We start from the raw sequence: 22,091 nt of genomic DNA, 5'->3' as shown, positions 1-22,091 counted from the left end.
TTTGAATTCCATTAATTTTCTTACAAATTACAGTTTAAATGGAGAATGTATTATTATTAATGACTTATATACAAAGCACATTTTAATATAAAATGTTTTTTATGTTCTTGTTCTATATATCCGAATGCACTACTATTCAATATGTAATTTGCTAGGATCTGTAAATTTTGAAGTCAATATGTAAAAAAGAGCAGGAAAGGGAACTAAGGCCAACAGGGCACAGTGAAATATGGGCGATTTCAACTGCGTTATGGCGACGATGCCGTAGCCGTGAAGCATCCAATGCACTAACAAGATCACAAGGTTCCTAATGTCTTTAACAGATGTCAAAAGTAGAGATTTCATTGACTGTAAAAACAAAAAAAAAAAAATAAAGTTATTAGATCTGTTTTAAGGATTTCAACAGCAATTAACGTAACTTCTTATATATTACCTGATCAAGATGAAATGCTAGATGAGCGGCAATCGAAATGACGGAGAGTATAATAATGATGTGCGGAAATGAATAATCTGAAACAAAATATTGTTTTTTTTTTTTAGTTATACACCATATTTAAATACATATATTATTTAAATCTATCATAACAATTTTAAAAAAGTGTTCCTATTCAATTTTTAAAAGGTAAAAAGACCCGCACTAAAAAAACACCAAGGTGACCTTGACCTTTGTTCACAGGCTACTTAACCACAAGTAAAATATTTTAAAAAATGATTCTATCATAAATAAAGCTTTCACTGTTGCTTGTTCAAATACTGTTTCTATTCTCAAGAATTGCAAAATACAATAATGACAAATACTTTATAGTCTACTAAATCATTCTTAATATGTAAATGGAGTGGAATGTTCCCTAGTGTAAATTTGAAATTATCATAAATTTCACATAAAAAGAATTTTTCCGCTTGAATAATTTTCATTTAAAAAAGTACAACCTTTCAAAGGTAAAAACAACATTACATTATGGTTTTTACTTATAAAATCTTTTCTTTTTTAATGTTTTAAATGCTTTATAACATTTAAGTTTTCTATTTTTTAATTATTCGTAGATCATTTGCCCGTAAATACTTGCGATTAAAAACTGCAACTTATATTAGAACAGTCAAATAAGATTACTTCTGCAATTTAACTGCCATTTTTATTATTTTACAGGTTAATAAATGTGCGGAAAAAAAATCTGACAATGTAAAATAATCATCATTCAGTGTAAAATTAGAATTTATAATATCAATTTGAAAATATTTCTGCTTGTATTATCTTATATGGAGTTCTTTGGTTCGCTCATTACTGCAAAGTATTTGAGTAGAAACACAGTAGAAGCATTTCTTACGGAAAAGCAAAAGGGTAGAGATAACAGAGGATATTGAGTATAATACTAAAAAAAAAATCTAAAATTTCAAAAAACTAAAATATTTTATGCTCTATGAGGTGTTAAAGTTTGACCCTCCACACGTCATAGAATGTCATGGCTTCTTAGTGGTCGATTTATTTCATTTGCTCTATTCTATTTAATTGTATTTTATATTGATTTATTCTACTTAAAGATGCTTATTAATTTGTTCAACATCATTTTAAATATTAATTATTCTGTATTAAATTTACTATTATTATTATTTAGTTATTTAAATCAATATTTATACATAAAGTTGATATTGTTTAAATTATTATTATAAATTGCAGCTGTGGAGTGTGTTGTGGACAGCAACGAATGCTTGGTTTTGACCATTAAAAGTGATCGAAGCCGAACTCTTGTATTCTACAAGTCTTCAATATAATGTAAATTATAATAATATATTCCAATATATGCAACATTTAAATTTGAGAGAAACTCAACTCAGTTCGAACAATGTTTGTACCTGAACACAGTGAAAAATTTGCTCACTGTGTCATTACTGTCTATTGTGCACACAAGGCATGTGTCATTCTCACTGTGAAAGCATCCCTTGTGTTAAGTTTGTGCGATTTCAGTGCTTTTTTTGCTTTATTTATGATGTGTTGGTAATATGTGACATCTACCTATTAACCATGGCATATAAGAAGTGTGTGAAAGCAACAAAGCCTAAAAGGAAGGTTGAAGTATTAACGATTGAAATGAAAAAATACTTATCGCAAAGCACGAAAGTGGTACATGTGGTGAATCTGGCAGCCGTGTTAAGACGCCAAAGGCAATGGTGTGCACCATTCTTATGAACAAGAAAGCAATAAAAGCAGAAAATGTGGCTAAAGATGCAACAATGTTCACCTCCAGGAGATTGCATGTTATTGAGATGAAGGAAACTTCTCCTAGGATAAATGAGAAACAAGTGGCTGGTGATATCATCTCCTATAAGAAACACACAACATATCAATACCACCACTTGAAAATTTAGTTTAAGATAAATTTTGTAAAATGATTTTAATTTCCAAATTATTTTAATTTAAACTTGTAAATTGTTCATAAAAATGCATTCAATTTTAATGTAGACATTTTGTTCTGCATTATATGCCTGAAGATGTCTGTTATAAACAAAAGAAAATGTTATTAAATATTTCTTAATTTTAAGTGCTGGTATTGTTATGTTGTGTACGCTTATTCTATCCCAGTATTGAAGTTATCTTTTACAGGATTATTTATGAGAAAACCAAGCAAGTTGCATAGTGAATTTGAAAAACAAGACATTGCCACTCCTCACTAAGGAATAGTAAATGCAATTTTCATTTTATTTACAGTATTTAAGTATTTATGTATTTTATTTATTGTTTTCATGTTTTAATTTATTATTTAAGGTATTTAATTATGTTTATTTTTACCTTGAATTATGTGTATTTCCTGTTTAAGTTTATCAAAATTGATATTGTTGGGGGTTTAGAAATGAATTACTTCACTTTCCATTATTTCTAACGGAAAAAACTATCTCAAGGAATCAATTAAATTTGAAGTACAAGACACCACTGTAATACTAATAATTGGGAAAATACATTGTTTTAAAAATTTAAATGATTATTATTATTTGTCTAACTTTATGTCCTTCACATGATTTACTATATAAATCCTCATAAACCTAAGAAGTTTAACAATTCAAAGCACAAAGTTTTTGAGAGAATATTTATGTGAGATAAGCAGGGGGTCAGCGGTTAATCCCTTCTGACCACTTAATCTGCATGGGTTGGTAAAACCCGATCTTGGATTTTCAGATTGCTTAGGAGGACAAATCGAGTGGGGAGTGCGTTGGTAAGCCGGCAGGCATCCTTAGAACAATGATAGACAGGCTTAACAAAAATAACAAAGCATTTATTGGATAACTAAGCTAGGTTACATAAGGCAATAATAATATTAAGTTTAAATGTGAATTAACTATACAAGGGCCGCTCTTAACAGCTCTAATGGCTATTTCGAGAGATAGAGTTCACAAAGCTCTAAAATACAAATACCTCGATGAGGATATGCGTGATTTGAATGGGTCGTAGGAATCATAGTCAACACAGGAACTGTAGTCTCGCGATACGTATGGAAGTTTGAAGTTGTGGTCTGTCCTATGTCGGTTGTTGCATCTGGTGTATGGAGACAAGATGCACACATTAACAAGTATAACTTCCTTTGGATCACCCCGAGCTTCCGGGGCTCGAGCTTTTATACTGTCTTCGTGGGAAAGGAGCCACGTGATTGACTTTTGTTGACACTAACGGTGCATTCCAATCGCCCAAGTGTCAACTTTCCCACTTAATTGTGAAAACAAACGGTGACCTCCAATATAATTCTCACCAAGAGCAGGTTTTTTTCTATCAGAGTTGTTTACAATTCTTTCTCTTTTTTTTCCGACAACTGCATAAAAATTGTGGATCTCACATTTAGTTAAACATTTAACATTAAAATATATTATAAATTAATAACTGAAAGTTGTAAATTACATAAAGAGTAAATCCCCAAAACTACAGTAACGATGATATTAAACTCATTAAGTTCATAAAATTACTTTTGATATATACTTTAATATTTAATTTCAAGAACTTATCATCGGAATTTATTACCTCTACTATTTCATTCTTTTGGCTAAATTTAATTAAAGATATCAAAAAGCGTTTTTACCTTATTAGAATGCAACTGTTTATATTACAATTGAATATTAAAGAGGAAATAGTCCAAAGTACTCTTTGCTATTTTCAAATAAAGTTAAGCAAGATTAATGTTGCTTTTATTATATTTTTTGTATAGTATTGCCTTTCTCAATATACAGAAATCACTATCGTGATTTATAGTTTAAACTAAATTATTTTTATTGCAAGAGAACAAGACAAAAATGTGTATGTCTATTAATATAAACAATATTTTAAATTATACTAAAAAGTTTTTGATAGTTCATGATTTTTAAAAGTTCCTACAACTTATGACAGATAAAGTGGGATGTTCTAAATCACATAATTTTTGTTCATAAGTTAAAGCTATTATTGACTTTAATAGTAGAATGTTTCTTAACTTATAGTAAAGAATTTAATCATTAGTTTATTTTCTGTATTCATAATTGTAAAAAAATAAAAATAATAAAAGTTTAAAAACATGGATAAAAAAATTAGAGCTATAACACGAGTTCCTTCAGTCTATTAAGTTAAAAATTCATTACTACTATTTTTGAATGAAAAGTTTCAAGAATAAATTGGACTAACCATAATTACAAATATAAAACTGAATTAATATATTTTATACACATGATCAGAGATGACCCTACTGTAGGCAATGCCTAAGGCCTCATGTTTTCAGGTATATTTAATAGTATATTTTAGAATTTAAAATCATCAAATTGGTAATTATTAAAAATATAATTGTACTACTATCTGTTGTATTTGCAGAAAGATCATTTTCAAAGTTCTATCTTCAATCAAGAACTACTTCTAATCAATAATGTGTCAAGAGAGACTTTCATAACTTTCAACTTTTTCCACTGAAAAAAATATTGGCTGCAGAACTAGACTTTTTTCTATAAATGATGAATTCAGCCCAGCTAAAAGCAAAAGAGCAGGTTTTGTGAATAAATTTTTTGTTGAGCACCTATCTATTGAATTTTACAGTTTACTGTAAATCTATTGTACACATTTTTATTACTTTATTACATTTTACTGTCTGTTTCTACATTAAAAATGTTCATATTATTGTAGACCTAAATAAAACTACTCGCTACCTTCACTATGCTAAGTGAGCCACAAAAATAAATTTTGCCTAGGGCGCCTCATGAATCCCGGAGCTACCTCTGTACATAATGCACTATATCTTAATAAACTGATAAACACATATTTGCAAAAAAATAGAAAAAGATAGGAAACAGTAAAGAAGATCCTGCTGGTCAGATTCTTATATTCTTATCATGCCTAAAGGTTTACAATTGCATAAGAAATATTTTTTTGTTAGTTTGATACATTATGAATCTTTTGGCTCAATAAGAAAATAAGAATCTAACCTGCTGGCTCTTCTTCATCCTTTTGCATCATCAAAATCTGTAAATAGCAAAAGTTTCTTTACTAGTTTGCTCATAAATATGATTCAAATGAATAAATTGCTTACAAGTTTTCTGGATTAAATTTAAATTCCTTTTAAAAACAATCTTATTTTATAATTTTTAATACTAATATACAGATATCCCTTACATAATGCTGGATTTGATTAATGCACAAAGTTAATTGCGGCAATTCCTTTATACGCATAGCAGAGGTTTTAAAGTTTGTATAATGTATGATTTGAAATACCTATGGATTCTATATGTAAAATATCAATTTATATACACTGAGTATGGAAAACCTGATGCAGGCCTATTAAGAAAGTTGAAAACGTTTGTATATTGAATTAAAGTGTTGCTGGAATTATTTTATGGTTTCTTCTTATTATATAAAAATAAATTCTTTATTGTTTGAAGAAAAATTGCTTTTGCTTTATCTAATGTAGATTAATAATACATTCATTACAAATATGCACAATGTTTCATTAAGAGTTTCATAATGTATCAGTTCCATAATATTTTAAATGTGTAAGATATTAATTTTACATTAATAATATGGTAAATAATACATGAACTGCATTTAATGAAAAATGGGAGTTTAGTTAAAAATATGTAACTTTGTAGTTATTTATTTTTTAAAATAATTTTTTGTATTTTATAATTTACATTTCTGTCACTCAAATTACTAGAATAAAAGGTTCTTTTCTTTATCTTTTTGGTTCTCTTGTATAACAATTTCAGTTCAAAGATTTTATAATCAAACAATTAACTCATATTTTGAATTATGTTTTGGTCATTAAAAGCTACAAGCTTGAGATATAAAAGATAAACTAGGATTAGATACGAATAGCAGAAATGCTGTAATTTATATTTTAAACATAAATTAATAATTAAATTAAAAGAATTAAAGGGTACAAACAAGATGAAGAATAAACAATACAGTATTAGAGGAATTATCTGAAACAAAACAGGAAAGTTTTATGAGACAAAGTATTAAATAATAAAATGAAAAATATGAGTTTTAAGAAGAAAAATGAGGTTATTAATAGTAATAACATTTTCTATAGTATTTGCTAATGTAAGTAAATTGCAACAAATTATAAAACATTAGATGTAAAAAAAAAAAAATGTAAAATAACATCCAAAATGTTATAATGTTGTATAACACGTTCAATTTTTGCAGTTTGTTTATAAAACATTAAATATATATCTTACATATTTTATTGTAAGAAATGAAAATAGAAAGCACTAGAAAAACAAACTATAAAAAAGCAAATTTCTCAGTTTCAAAGAAAGTTACATAATCAGATTTTATTATAGTGTGTAAAACAGGAAAATACAATGTATGCAAGATTTCAAAATCTGATATCTTACAACAATTGAGATCAAATACAAATAAGATATTAAAATGAAATGGCTTATAACTGCATTTTGAAAGGCATGATATGCGTATCTGTACATATATAGTTTTTTTCTATAAATATAATTAATTCAGCTGAATTAAAGCAATAATTATTACAGTTTCCATACTTTTAATAATACACATAAGAAATCTTATGATGCATCTCAGTGCTATGTTTCACAACTCTCTGAAGTGTTGTTTAGGCAACCCAATTGAAAATGGCTGAACTAGGGGAATTTGGATGTAGGTGTTTATTAATATTGTTACAAGATGTTGGCTGATTCAGAAATTAAATTTGATTAAATAAATAAATTTAGAAACTTTCTTTCTGAATTTTTAAAATTTACTTAATTTAATCTTTAGTTATAAATCTTGTTATAAAATGATGTCCAAACAGTCAATCTATAGTCCAACTTTGCTAGTTTAATTAGCCTTCTAACCAAAAATAACCACGATTTAGACTCATGCTGTTATATAATTCGTACTCTTCATTATATGTACAGTACACAAATATTTTGTGCAGTAAATAATAATCCTGTATATTTATTGTATGCTTTAAAATCGAATAATCCACCAAAAAAAAATATTTATACTTACATATTAATCCTGCACAAGTTGCATGTATTACTACAAGAATTGGTATTAAATACATAGTTAGATAAATGGATCTTTTTCCTTTTCCATCAATAAACTTTAACACTAATAAAGGCCTAATGAGTAACATGATAACAAGTGATAATGCAAAATAAATGAATACCATTGAATACCTGCAAAATAAAATTTTATGAATTTATTATAACTGAAATAAACATTTTATTTTAATTATTTTTGTTTTACTTACAATGGATAGACAACCTCTTGCGTGCATCTCAAATTTCCAATGTAATTAGGATTTGGATTATGTAATAAACTATACCAATCTGAGAGTCTTTTTACACCGCATGCATGTATAGAGAAAAAGCCAATGGGTTTAACTAAAATAATTGTTAAAATAGCTGATGTAATATTTTCTATAAGAGCACTTATATGAAGAAAAATTATATCTTTTGTAAAACTGAAAATATAAAATAAACCACTTGTTTAATATATAAAAATTAATTTCATTTTCAATTTATAAAGAAAAAAAATATTACTTTCTTCTTTTCATTGTGTGATCAATAATATACCATTCCAAAATTAGCAGTAATAAGGCCATAAAACCAAGATATAAGAAATCGTAGAAACTTGGAGAGTCTTCGCACAAAATGCACTCTGATGTAGAAGAAACTTTATAGCCACGTGGACACGCCTAATAAAGAAATAATCAAGAAATAAATAAATGTATATATAACATTAAATTACAAAAATTAATTTCTTTAAAACACAAATTATTATTAATACAAATTCAATATCAAATAATCAACTAATAATAATAATAATAATAATAATAATAATGATTAAGTAATGCTTAAAAAGGAAAAATATCTTAGAAGAATTCTTATGTTATTTCCTCTATAAAGTATAGTGTGTGATCATTTGTGTATTGTTTCCTCACCAATGGCAATTTTTAAGATGTAAAATTAGGGTGAGCTAATATTTTAACTTCTTATTTCTGTCGATCTCCCACTCCCGACAATCGGCTTTGCTTTACAATCTATGCATGCGCATAGCATTACAATCGTTGATAGCAGTTTATTCGGTGGTTCTCCATTCGCACTTTTCTGATTTAATCCAGTTGAGGTTTGATAGCAGCTGTGTAGAATCAAATTTAAAATTTTTTTATTACTCATACTTACTAATAATGGAAAAACGGTTTACATATGATTCTGAATTCAAAGGAAAAGTTATAATGTGCGCCGAAGAAATTGGAAATCAAGCAGCTGGTAAAAGATTTACGGTTGGCATAAAGAATGCGCGTCATTGGAGAGTCATGAAAGAAAAGTTATTTCAGTGTAAAAAAAAGACAGAATATCATTCTTGGGGACTAAAAACAGAAGATACCCTGCAATTGATGCAAATCATATATATATAACCATTTTTTACTTATTATTTTTTCCAATTTTCAACTATTACAGTGGTTTAAATTTAAGAGCTGCTTATATTCGAATCTGGTAAATAGTAATTAAGCATTGTCAATTAACATGTAAATTCATACAAACTAACAATATTCAAGTACTGTACATTTATCCAATCATTATTAAGTGTTATTTCTTCACTTCTTTACAACAAAATGACAAATTATTATGAAAGAAAATAAAAAAAATTAAATTTGCATTAATTATCTCATTGTAATTTATTTTTTATTTGTATTTATAACAATTTGTCAAAAATTCTCTACCAAAGAAGTGAATGAATGGTATTTACTGTTTAGTAAGCACTATAATAAAATAAATAATTTATATTTGCTTAGATTCTTGATAGTTTATAGATAGATTCAAGATCTTATAGATTCTTGACAATTTGAAATTGAAGGGAGAAAAATTTTTTAGTAAATGAAATTGTAAATATCACAATACAAACAATATAATTAGACTTAAATATATTATATTTTAAGTATGCATATAACATGTTACACGAGTTTGTCATAGACAGTTTATTGTCTTCTTTCTCAACAAGCTTGTTTTATGAATGATACAGTTTCTAGAAATCCTTTTAACAGTTCAAGAGCTTTACCGGCTTTCCTGCATATAAGGGAGCAGGACATTTGCCCTTGACAGATCCATTTCCTCCCCATTTTCAATATTTATTTCTTATGCTTGATTCTTACTTCAGCAGTAATGTTGTCTTTAAGTTATTATCAACAATGACAAGATCTTCAAATGACTTTTCCATCACTCACTACTGTAATGAGATCAGCCTGATATTTTTTGATGCAGTCAATGGATTCTGATGTAAATTCCAGTTTATTTGAAGCATCAATAAGTTGTTGACTAAAATCTGCTTTTGTAAAATAATTTGCAATAGTGCTTTGTGGAACTTTCCAATTTTTTTTAATTATTCACACATCTAACAGGCTCACTCCAAACTTACATGATCCATCTTTCATAATATGCAACATCTTTTATATGACAAACTCTGTATTGCAATTCAGATTTAAATGATTCCCTGAACTAAAATTTGCAATTGATAAGTTGTATTTGGTAGTGAAAATTGAACTGTTATAGCTTTCTGAGTGGGAATCATCAAATGTGTACTGCAACTGTCAATAAAAAGAATAATTTTTCTGTTTTCTGAAATCATGGAGTATGTCTAACTTCTTCAGCCAGTTAGAAGAAAAAGCTCTGACATTATCTGTGCTTTCTTATTAGCTGTATATTATATAAGTAATGCCCTGGCATTGCAAAAACATTGATTAAGACTTTGAAGATTTTTCAACTAATAACAATGGCAGTTTTTCACTGTGTATCATGTGTTCTTCTAAACAATGAGTTATGTGTCTCTACTTTCTTTAATTCCATGACATGAATCACATTTGAACACTATTCTTTTATCCAGCAAATATTAAAAAAAGTAATCAGGTTTCATTTGCATTGAAAATGCCATCTGGGCTTTATTTCTATACAATTTCTGGTATAATTTTCAATCACTTTTCACAATCTTCCATACTTTCACCACAAATTTCAAAAAACAGTAAATAATTAAGATCAACCTTAAAATGACAAGTTAATCTGTTATTTTGAACATTACAAATAAACTCAGCTGTTCATTGTTTTCAAATTTTACACCTGGTTCACACATTGAGCATCATTCCTTACATCAGTAAACAGCCTCTACAGAAGACATATGGAATGAATAAATGAGTTTTCAGTATGTTCTCTTTTTATTTTGTTTCATGTATTTTTCTGTAAAGCATTTTTACTGAAAGATTTTGAGATAAAAATTTTTTTTATTTTGCAAAATCCTTTTCTGCATCCTTTACATAATTTGTATACACATTTTAATGCCAATCTGCTTATTGGTTACAGCTACAGAATACTCTGCAAAGAGAAACTTTAATTACGGCTACCCTGTATATAAAGTAGTGAGGTCTACACACGAATTTGAATTCGATAGTTTGAAAGTCACACAGTTTGGTGATAGAAATAGTATCTATAAATTACTAATGGAATAAATAATAGGAAATATGATTATAACATAACATTTGTAATGTAAAATGCAATGTTTCTTTAAATTTATATATATTTTTTCATTTTAAATTAGGTAGAGCAGAAAGGTGCTCTGGCACCACTTGTTGAATACATCATGGTCAATCTACGAAAATGTCCCACTTTACAAAAGTTGCAAAACACTTCTAGAGAAAACAGAAATGAAAATGAGTTTCATTTGATACTTATAGACATTTGTAGAATATGTACTCAGGAATTTGTGGAAAGGTATCATAACTTTAGACATACGTTTGGCAACAAAATTATGCCAATATGTATAGAGAAATGTGAAAGAAAAAATATCATATAAAGACAAAAATTTAAGGCAACTGTATAATTTTGAACAAAACAATAGTAAGGACAGAAGCTTAAAGACATGTTAACATTTTGACATTTATGAAGCACATGCTTATAGAAAAGACATGATACCTTCTGTAATGGCAATTCAATAATCATAGTTTGATGTCCATCACAGGACCTATTAAATAATTGAATAGGTCATAATCTCATATTTTAGATATATAATTTCATTTTAACAGTCTTCTATCACAAAGAACCTCACCATCATGACCCTAGTGGCTTTTGCTACAGATAACAAAGTGCAAGTATCCATTAACAACACAAATATAATACATAATACCAGAGAGAAACCCATCTCAAGAATTTGGAGACACTACAGATACATAAAGCCTGTACAAAAAATACTGCTGTCAATTTTAAAGACAACAACATCCTCTTCCAGATGTAGCAGTCATATTTTAAAGTTACATAAAAAATTTTTTCATCTGTAAATGGCTGCAGTAACTTTCTGCACCATCTAAAATTCTTGTTCTATTTTTTTAAATATATTGTTTGAATTGTTGTTCAAATTTAGAATATATTTTAACACGAAGATACTGCTCAAAGTACTCAAAAATACTAGTTTTCATCAAATTTATTGTTTTTGCTGGATTATTTTGCTGTTTGTTTATCTTATTTTTACATGGTAATCCAGTTACTTGTTCTGCATCAAGTTAACAGTAATTTTATATGTTTTAGCATTGTGATCAGTACACTATGCAAAATTTTAGTACCTTACAAAGAGTTATGATTTTATTTCTTTAAACAGAAATAGTTTCTACTTTTATAGAAAGCTTGGTACAATTACATCCAAATACACAGTTGGAACCCTATCAGAGTCTTATACCACACCCTTAGGAGCTTACATCAAAGAAATCCTACCTATACACATGACACTATGTGAAGTACATCCTACTTCCAAATTGCACACAATCAGGAATCATGTCACTGTGCTAAGACTATCATATTTAACTATCTATCCCACACAACTACGTTGGCTTGGAGTAGCTCATTTGACAGTTAGTGTAGTACTCAATGGCTGCATTCAGCAGACTCAACAGTTGTGAGAAAGCAAATCAGTAGCTCTTATGTAGAATCCTAGAGCTGCCGAACGACGAGTGACTTTACATTGGAACAAAAAGCCTCATTGGTCAGTTTCAGGTAGCGATATGTAGCGTAAATGAAAGACGCTACCAAACGTGACATCAAAACACCAAACATGTTCTAAAAGAGTGCTACCGTAGCGGACGTTCAGCAAAAAAATACTCAACAGCTCCACAACTGTCGAGTTTGCCGAACGCAGCCAATGTTATATAATTTTAGAGGGTGTTGGTGACGCCAAGGTGCAAGCGAGTACATATGGAGAGTTAGTCAAGGTTTGCCATCGCCTGCCTTGGCTGACGCAGAGCGCAGAAAATAGGCAGTATACTAGTTCACAGTAAAAACTGACCTTCGGAGGCAAATATCTGACGTACAGGTATAACCATTGACATTTTTGTTCATACAGGGGGTCTAAAACTCTCAGGGGTGGCAAATCACTCATTCAGTGTTCACATCTTACCAAAAGGATTACTAAATATTTAAAAATATATATATATTTTTAATATAAACGAGTCCTTCCATCTGTACGCTTTTTAATGTAAATATTTAATTAAAATTCTTTAAATTACAGCTTTATTTTTAAATATTTTATGTTTTAAGTAGAGATAACTCACTCCACAGTCTGACAATTCTCCATTTTCACTTCTTATTCTTCCACAATATAAGCCTGGACAGCGGCCGAGAAGCCTGGCTGTAGATAAGAAGAAGGAATATAAATGACAAATATATATTTATTTTAATATTTAAGAAAACAAACAACACTTACACATTTTACTAACTTACAACCCAAGCAGATTGAACGTAAAGCGCCATCTACGAAAATGAAACAAAAACAGCTGTTCCAAAAAGCATTTAAAAAATCAAATTTAATCAAATTAAAACATAAATTAATTTTAAATATTGAGACATATTAGGTATTTATATTTATTTTGTTTCGTGTTATTTAGAAAAATACTTAATACTGATATTAAATTTTGCAATAATTTTATTACAATTAACAGCCGGCAGGGGGTGCTGATTTTCTCGGGTAGTCGAATGCGAAGAAATAAAATATATATTATTATTTTTCGAATGTTCTTATTGTAAAATTTTAATTAAAATGTTTTTGATAAATAAAGTATAAAATTATAATCAGGATTTTCAAGAGGTTGTATATGGAATCCGAGGTCTTTTAACCATTTACCTTAAACATATGGCCTAAAAATGGCTGACTTACGCGCCATTTTTAGTCCAAATCAGAGAATTAGTCTGTTGCCACGTCTTTGTCCAAATTTATGGAGAAATGAATGGTTATTCTGCAATTAATTGCACAAACCCTTCGAAATACTTATTGAGTTTATTATTATTATTATTTTGCTCTTTCCGCCCAGTAGGCACTAACAGGACCTCTTATAACAAGTCCTTTATGAGTTCGGCCAGGCTCACAAAACTACTAAACACTAGTCGCACCTCGCCAACGCGCTGGACACGTAAAATTTTCAGGGTTTTCTTCACATTAGTAATACCTAAACAGGGGCCAAACCCTCCTCTCGGTAGATTTCCCACGTGTCGCGTTGCCGTACATAAACCAAAATGGAGTAGCCAGATAGTGAGGGATAAACCATTCCCCGAAAAATTCCCGGAGTTGTTCGATTGTCCGGATCGATTCCAATTCCCCAGAGCGGTAGCTTGTCACGTTAGATAATCGGCCATCCGGCCGTCTAATTTTATAGGGGTAGGAACGATTACGATCCAGTAGTAATTGGCTCACAGGAAAATCGGAAATTTCCTAAAGAGCCTTTTACTCATTAACTGTTTATTATTTTAAAACACGTTATATTTCACTTGAAGGTGGAGGGAGTGTGGAGATAATGCGGGTCGTGTGTATCTCCAGTAGAGTCTGATTGAATGACGAATTTACTTGTTATTAGCATTTACATGTTTTATTATTATGTTGGGTTTAGTGGGTTTTACTCGGTTCACACCGGTGGCTGTGTACTATGCCGGACCAAAGTCAAGGCATAGCAACCAAAACAAAACTAAAATTAAATGTGTGTGTCAGTGTCAGTGTCTGTATTAAAGAATTTCCTAACAATATGGCATGTATTCAATATAGTGGCCTTCTGTAGTGTGATGTATGTATTTCTAATCAATTGTAATGTTCCCAGGCTTTTGTGTAGCGTGTGTGGTATCACACCTGTACAGGAGAGAACNCTACCCCTCACTCATCCCTCTATGCCCCCCATTTTCACACGGCTAAGTCGAACTAGGACAGCTATCTCAACTTTATTTTCAAGTCAAGTATTAGAGGTCAAAATGGCTACGTCCTACGTGGCAGCGTATATTTATTAAGCTTATTTATCCAGAGATAAACTTGATCAGTTCCAAACGGCAGTAGAGCTATATCCAACAAACGAGCGAGTTAAACAAAGCAACGAAGACTACTCGCAGTCAACTGGTGTAGAAGCCAGTTTTATATAAATAAAATCCTTTCTTGTAATGCCGTTATTATGACATTAATAAATAATTATGTCTAGCAGCATAATTTTATTAAAGTAGATTATTATTAAGCTTTTATAGAACAGCAAAAATGTGAAGTGCTCGATACTTTTTACGCAATCAATTAGGTAATTAAATGTATAAGATGGGGCTTTGCTTATGAATTAAATGAATTAATATATAAAATGATGAAGTGGGATGCTGAATAGGTAATACTTTACTTCACAACACGTAAGGGTGCATCAATGTAAAACACGAATGTAATGAGGGAGTAGTTGAGTGTGCAATTTTTCTTATATACAAGTGTTACTTGTATCTTATTATAATAGATTTTATTTCTGTACTAACGCCAGAAAATTATACGCTTCTTTCATAGAGAAAATAAAGTTTTCTAAAGGAAAAATACTAGTATATAAACAGTAACTTTCGAATATATATATAGGCTAGTAATGATATATGTTCTACGCAAATAATACTGTATTTCAATGCGTAAAGATTCTATTTTCTCATAATTTAACGTAATATAAACACGAAGTTAAAATTGTTTTCACTTCTTTCCCTTTACTATAAATACACGCAAGTTACATAACATTAAACTAAATGATAAATTATGCAACTCAGGAAATAAAGTGTTTTTTTGTTTTGACTGCAATAAACTCTAGATATATAATTTTTATCGAATGATTATATGTATAATATACGTTAGAAAATAATTTAGTATATAATTTCTAGGACGACTCATCACTTCTAAAGGATGAACTTGGATAGGGTTCAAAACGAAGGTCACGTTTTTCTTTAGTATTAGAGTTCACAGAGGAGCGATAGAGCCTGCTATCCTGTATGGGGCACAGGTCTTGGAGGGACAGAACGGCATTAGTTTATAACAAGAGGAAATTACTGTCTATCCAGAGGCGTGATGCTATTAGGATCTGTAGGGCGTATCGCATGGACCTTACCTATGCCCTGCTGGTTATAGCTAACATTATTTCCATACACCTACGAATTAAAGAGATCTTCTGGCAGTGGAACATGCTGACCATTAACCATCAGAATATTACCACAGAGAAGATACGGAACCTCTGTAGCAGGGGATTGATTCCTCCTAATACTGCGAACTCGATTGACTCCATTATTAATTACAAGTTAGACAATTATCTTACTGGACGTACTCTCGGAAGGCACCCTGGAGAGACCAGCAGCTATATCATCAATGTCAGAAACAATCATTATAGAGACACCATACCCACTGGAACATCTACACAGATGGCTCATGCAATGATAAGGGTACTGGTGCAGCCTTCGTCATCTATAATAGTGAGAATGAGATTCAGCATCAGCAATATTACCGGCTGCACACGCACTGTACTAACAACCAGGCAAAACTGCTAGCGGTATATAAAGCTCTAAGCACCATCACTAAAAATAGGAGGATCTACAATGGCAACATCTGTATCAACACAGACAGTATGTATGTGATTAATATCCTTTCGAGCAATAATAAGTACACAAGGACTGGAGTGGAGGTCAGACATCTTGACAGAAACCTCAGCAAATTTGCTTAACTCAGTTTTACCTGAGTGCCTGGGCACACGTGTAATAAAGGCAATGAACATGCTGATGCCCTTGCTAAAAAAGTCACCACAACGGACATCACTACCATTTTTTCTAAAATTCCCATCGTCCATATCAAGAACAATATCAGAGACTATAATGGAGAAGTGGCAAAAGAATTGGGCTACCTCAACCACTGGCAGAATTACTTACAAGTTTCTTCCGTCGATTAATAAAAGACAGGCTCTCAGCACCCGCATTGTGGTCGGTTGACTGGTGAATCTATCCACTGATCTTCGTTGCCTGCTTCTGTGCAACCACGGACATGCACTTTGTAGATGTTTCCCATGGTGTCACGCGTACCATCTCTCGTTCTAGTCTTAGATTGCATCTGTGTTTCGCTCCAATCAGCAGTCTTGTCACCGAGGTCTTCTGTTAACATAACATTGTCCTTTTATGTAACATACTACAAGCGTAGTACCTATGTTTTAGTGTTGTACTTTTTTTTGTCGGGATTACCAGTGGCGACAGGCCACTGCCATGTACATTTTGTTTTATATTCACTATTGTACCCGTCTATCCGGAAAGGCAATCTGTAAATAATTTGTACCAGCGACTGTTTTCTTTTGTTAGTGCGATGCTAATCAGGAATGTGATCCGAAACTCTACCTCCACTTTCCACCTCTTTTCCCCTCTTCTATCCCACTACCTTCCCTTCCCCACTCTACCCCTCACTCATCCCTCTATGCCCCCCATTTTCACACGGCTAAGTCGAACTAGGACAGCTATCTCAACTTTATTTTCAAGTCAAGTATTAGAGGTCAAAATGGCTACGTCCTACGTGGCAGCGTATATTTATTAAGCTTATTTATCCAGAGATAAACTTGATCAGTTCCAAACGGCAGTAGAGCTATATCCAACAAACGAGCGAGTTAAACAAAGCAACGAAGACTACTCGCAGTCAACTGGGTACCCTGTTGCTTATATAGCATCTGAAAACACTCCAGATATTGCTCCACCTTCGTCGAAAGATAACTCGGCTCTTGTTATCTCCAAGTATTTGAATCTCTCAATTAATACCAGAATCATGCTGGGAGTCAACTTATGGGTGCAAAGAAGTCTCGTCAATGATTCACTAGGAACTATACGCTACATTATATATGCTCCTAATGCTCGCCCTCCAGCTCTTCCTCTATTTATTTTAGCGGAATTCGATAGCTATCAGGGACCTTTCATCTATGGTAATCTGTTTCCAATAATACCCATAACACGCTCTTCGAACGATGACAGTATATTGCGATCTCGTAGACAATTTCTCCTTTCCTTGAGCTAATATAGAAAATGTCTATTCACTTCTGTATTTGTAAATCTACTCGTGTAATATAATTAATGTAATTTCTTTTGTATGTAATACTGTTACATAATTTTTAACCTTTTCTTAGTACAATTTACACATTATATTAGGTAACTTTTTCGTGTAGTTCTCGATTTCAGTGAATTATTTCGAGAGTATTTAACTTCTTCCTTATGGACTCTACCTCAATTTTCTTTAAAAAATTTGGGTTATTAATTAATATTCCCCACTCCTTTCACGTGAATTTATTATGCAACTTTTTATACAGATCTTTCAACTTCTCATAGTTTTTCCAGGAATTCCCTTGTTAGACCTACATTAAATAGTAGGATAGAATCTCATAAAGCGTGTCACTGAACATTTTTCAAATTTTAATGGAAATGATGATAGATAAACTAAATCTAATGGTTTTATATTGTACTACAGTGTTTTATGCATAAACATTATAAAATTTAATATATCAGTATAGTACGGTTCAAATTACAGGTTGAATTATGTATAGAGAAGTAATGGTACAGTTTATTATCACGTAAAATAAATTGTACCATTAAAATTTTTACTTTAATACTTGTCCTTATTAAATAATTTCTTAGAAAATATTATAGGAAATTATTAATCCATCATTAATGTTTTGACCCATATTTTACAATTTTATTACGAATACTTTATGTTATCAATTATCTGAATATATAATCTCACGATTATCGTCAATCTTTTAATAGAATTTTGATAAAAAAAATTCTATTGTAAAGGAAAATGTACCGGTAGTTTACTGTATATAAGCTCATTCTATATACATATGCTGATAATTTCTATATCGTTATAGCTACGCCTTTATTTTCCAGAGTTATTATCACTTATTATTTAACATTTAATTGAAAAATTTTTAATATAAATGTTTATAAAACGTAGTACAGTAAAACTTGCAAATCCGGGAAAAAACATTCAGTACAGTGCGATTCCTTTACACAGATACACACGACCTTCTTTATCTGTCCACCCCTTCGACTTTTAATCACCAAAATTTAACAGTATCAATCTCCCTAATACATAAACCTACTTGCAAAATTTCAGAAATTTTTGACAAAAAGAACAGGAGTTATTAAGCTTCAAACAAGGTGAATAAAATCAGGCCCCTCATACACACAATAATACAAGAAATTATTCCCGAACTTTTTGGCATTTCTCGACGTTTCAAGGTTCCACGAGTCCAAAAAATGTAAGAGTCTGTGAAAGGGGGTGTTTATTTTTTCACCGATCGCCATACTTTCGCTATATAACAGCCGGGAAATTAAAATGTTATGCATACAGGGCACTTGGGACACGTCTGGGTTGCCTTTTTTTCTAATTCTGAGAGAGCCCTGAATTCGAAACAGAAAACGAATGACTTTAAGCCTATTATGCAAATATAAAAGAAACTAATAAACGATATGTCTATTGTCTCATACAACTTTATCGTTTGACTTTAAAAACAAAAGAACATTCCTTGTTTTCAAGGCCATGTAAGCTCTGATTGCAATAAGCTTTAACCTGTAGTTCCCATGTTGAATCACTTTGAAGCTTCTTGCATAATGTATGATGCCCTTTTTATAGCTTGTTCACCCTCCCTTTTTATAATCTGTGGGTACCACTGTATCCCCCTAACACAGAACGTTCTTCCTGTGTTAGGGGCTTTGTGTTGACTGTTATTCACACTTGTAACAATAAAAGAAACACATTAATAACTCTTTAACCGTTCGAGATAAATCAATAAATATTTCATCAATCAATCCTTGTGAAATTCTAACTCTAAATGATGTGTCACATGACCTCTTTCTCATTTAAAATTTCGGAGTTGCATTCAATATGGCCGCCATCAAGATGGCGACCGTGCGTATAACACAGATCAATCAGTTCCCCCTTGATCTAATGTTTTCCCGATATGAGCGAATTAACTTTTTGTCTTTTTGTGCTTTATTGTTAAAGGAAAAGTACGATTTATAATAATTAAATAAATATATATATATATATAAAAGTTTTTTATAACAAAATCTCGTAACAGATGGCGCCACGTACAATTTTATTTATTTTGTTTAATTAATAATATAAAAGCATTTTTTTTTTTTTAGAAACGAAAACTCATAACAACCGGAAAAGTTACGCAACTCTCGTTGCTGGCTTTATTACCAGAAACACATTCTTTTAAATATATTAAATACATGTAATAGAATTTCAATTAAAAACATGACTTTGACTTATTACATTATTATTATTAACAAAGTTCATCGTTTTTCTTTCTGTTTAAGGTATAAATTTAAAATGACAAAATTCAAAATACAATACAGGAGATTTATATTATTTGTTTTATAGTTTAATAATATAATTATAATGAAGACACTCCAGATATTGCTCCACCTTCGTCGAAAGATAACTCGGCTCTTGTTATCTCCAAGTATTTGAATCTCTCAATTAATACCAGAATCATGCTGGGAGTCAACTTATGGGTGCAAAGAAGTCTCGTCAATGATTCACTAGGAACTATACGCTACATTATATATGCTCCTAATGCTCGCCCTCCAGCTCTTCCTCTATTTATTTTAGCGGAATTCGATAGCTATCAGGGACCTTTCATCTATGGTAATCTGTTTCCAATAATACCCATAACACGCTCTTCGAACGATGACAGTATATTGCGATCTCGTAGACAATTTCTCCTTTCCTTGAGCTAATATAGAAAATGTCTATTCACTTCTGTATTTGTAAATCTACTCGTGTAATACAATTAATGTAATTTCTTTTGTATGTAATACTGTTACATAATTTTTAACCTTTTCTTAGTACAATTTACACATTATATTAGGTAACTTTTTCGTGTAGTTCTCGATTTCAGTGAATTATTTCGAGAGTATTTAACTTCTTCCTTATGGACTCTACCTCAATTTTCTTTAAAAAATTTGGGTTATTAATTAATATTCCCCACTCCTTTCACGTGAATTTATTATGCAACTTTTTATACAGATCTTTCAACTTCTCATAGTTTTTCCAGGAATTCCCTTGTTAGACCTACATTAAATAGTAGGATAGAATCTCATAAAGCGTGTCACTGAACATTTTTCAAATTTTAATGGAAATGATGATAGATAAACTAAATCTAATGGTTTTATATTGTACTACAGTGTTTTATGCATAAACATTATAAAATTTAATATATCAGTATAGTACGGTTCAAATTACAGNCCCCCCTATAACACTGTTGATTATTCCGTTTTATATGAATGCCATGTTGTACGAGTCACTTAGATTTTACAAATACGTATGCCGGGCTGTGAATGGCTCACGTATTTGTAAAATCTAAGTGACTCGTACAACGTGGAATTCATATAAAACGGAATAATCAACAGTGTTATAGGGGGGTCGACTGTATATAATTTGTTCTTTAGTCTTGTTTCTATGAGCATTTCTATTGTAAGATAAACAGAGAAAACTTACAGTTTTTTTTCAAATTGCAACCCAATAAGGAACGAACACAGGTTTACGAAACGTGTCAACAGATGGCAGCTTTGTTAAATATGAAATTCCTCACCCCCAATGTCATACAATGGTTAATTATCACTTAGAAAAGTTTAATTAAATATATATAATATAACACGTCGATATATTATATTATGAAAGTGTTTATTAACAAGACTAGTCTTTAAAAAAATCTATAGTAATCCAAGGTTATTATATTTTATCTTTTTTTATTTTAAAATATTTAAAACAATACGTATGTTATCAATACTCTGTCGACCCCCCTATAACACTGTTGATTTTTCCGTTTTATATGAATTCCATGTTGTACGAGTCACTTAGATTTTACAAATACGTGAGCCGTTCAAAGCTCGGCACACGTATTTGTAAAATCTAAGTGACTCGTACAACATGGAATTCATATAAAACGGAATTATCAACAGTGTTATAGGGGGGTCGACTGTATATATAACTGCTTCTTATGTTATCTAATCTATTAAAAGTATAGATTATTTAATGTAATTTCTAGTGATATTTGAATATATCGATTAAAGAATTTATTCGTGATTAAAAAAAAAGGTATAAATTAGAATAACATACACATAAACTAAGAATAGCACATAACAATAGCATAAACTAAGTAGCACACATACACAGACGTGCGCTATTTAGTTACGAATTATATAATAATTTTAATAAAATATATCATTATAAATCTAAAATAATTAATAATTAATATAATTTAAAAGAATAATAAAGAGTAAAAACGTTAAAAATACATCATAAATTAAGC

General features: G+C 30.5%; 1 protein-coding gene across 1 annotated transcript; it reads right to left on the bottom strand.

Moving 5' to 3' along the window:
• Positions 1-107: 107 nt before the first annotated feature.
• Positions 108-13,263, bottom strand: LOC111618534 (JNK1/MAPK8-associated membrane protein-like). Its single transcript, XM_023360084.1, has 7 exons — positions 13,193-13,263; positions 13,041-13,117; positions 7,996-8,150; positions 7,704-7,916; positions 7,460-7,629; positions 434-510; positions 108-348 (listed from the first exon to the last, which is right to left on the bottom strand). Exons 1-7 carry the CDS (start codon positions 13,194-13,196, stop codon positions 133-135), a joined length of 912 nt encoding a protein of 303 aa, XP_023215852.1. The 5' UTR covers positions 13,197-13,263; the 3' UTR covers positions 108-132.
• Between the last annotated feature and the right edge of the window lie 8,828 nt (positions 13,264-22,091).

The sequence above is a fragment of the Centruroides sculpturatus genome, unplaced genomic scaffold, assembly GCF_000671375.1.
Source record: "Centruroides sculpturatus isolate CEXI.00-Female unplaced genomic scaffold, Cexi_2.0 scaffold156, whole genome shotgun sequence".
NCBI lineage: Eukaryota > Metazoa > Arthropoda > Arachnida > Scorpiones > Buthidae > Centruroides > Centruroides sculpturatus.
This window is presented reverse-complemented; position numbering and strand designations above follow the sequence as displayed.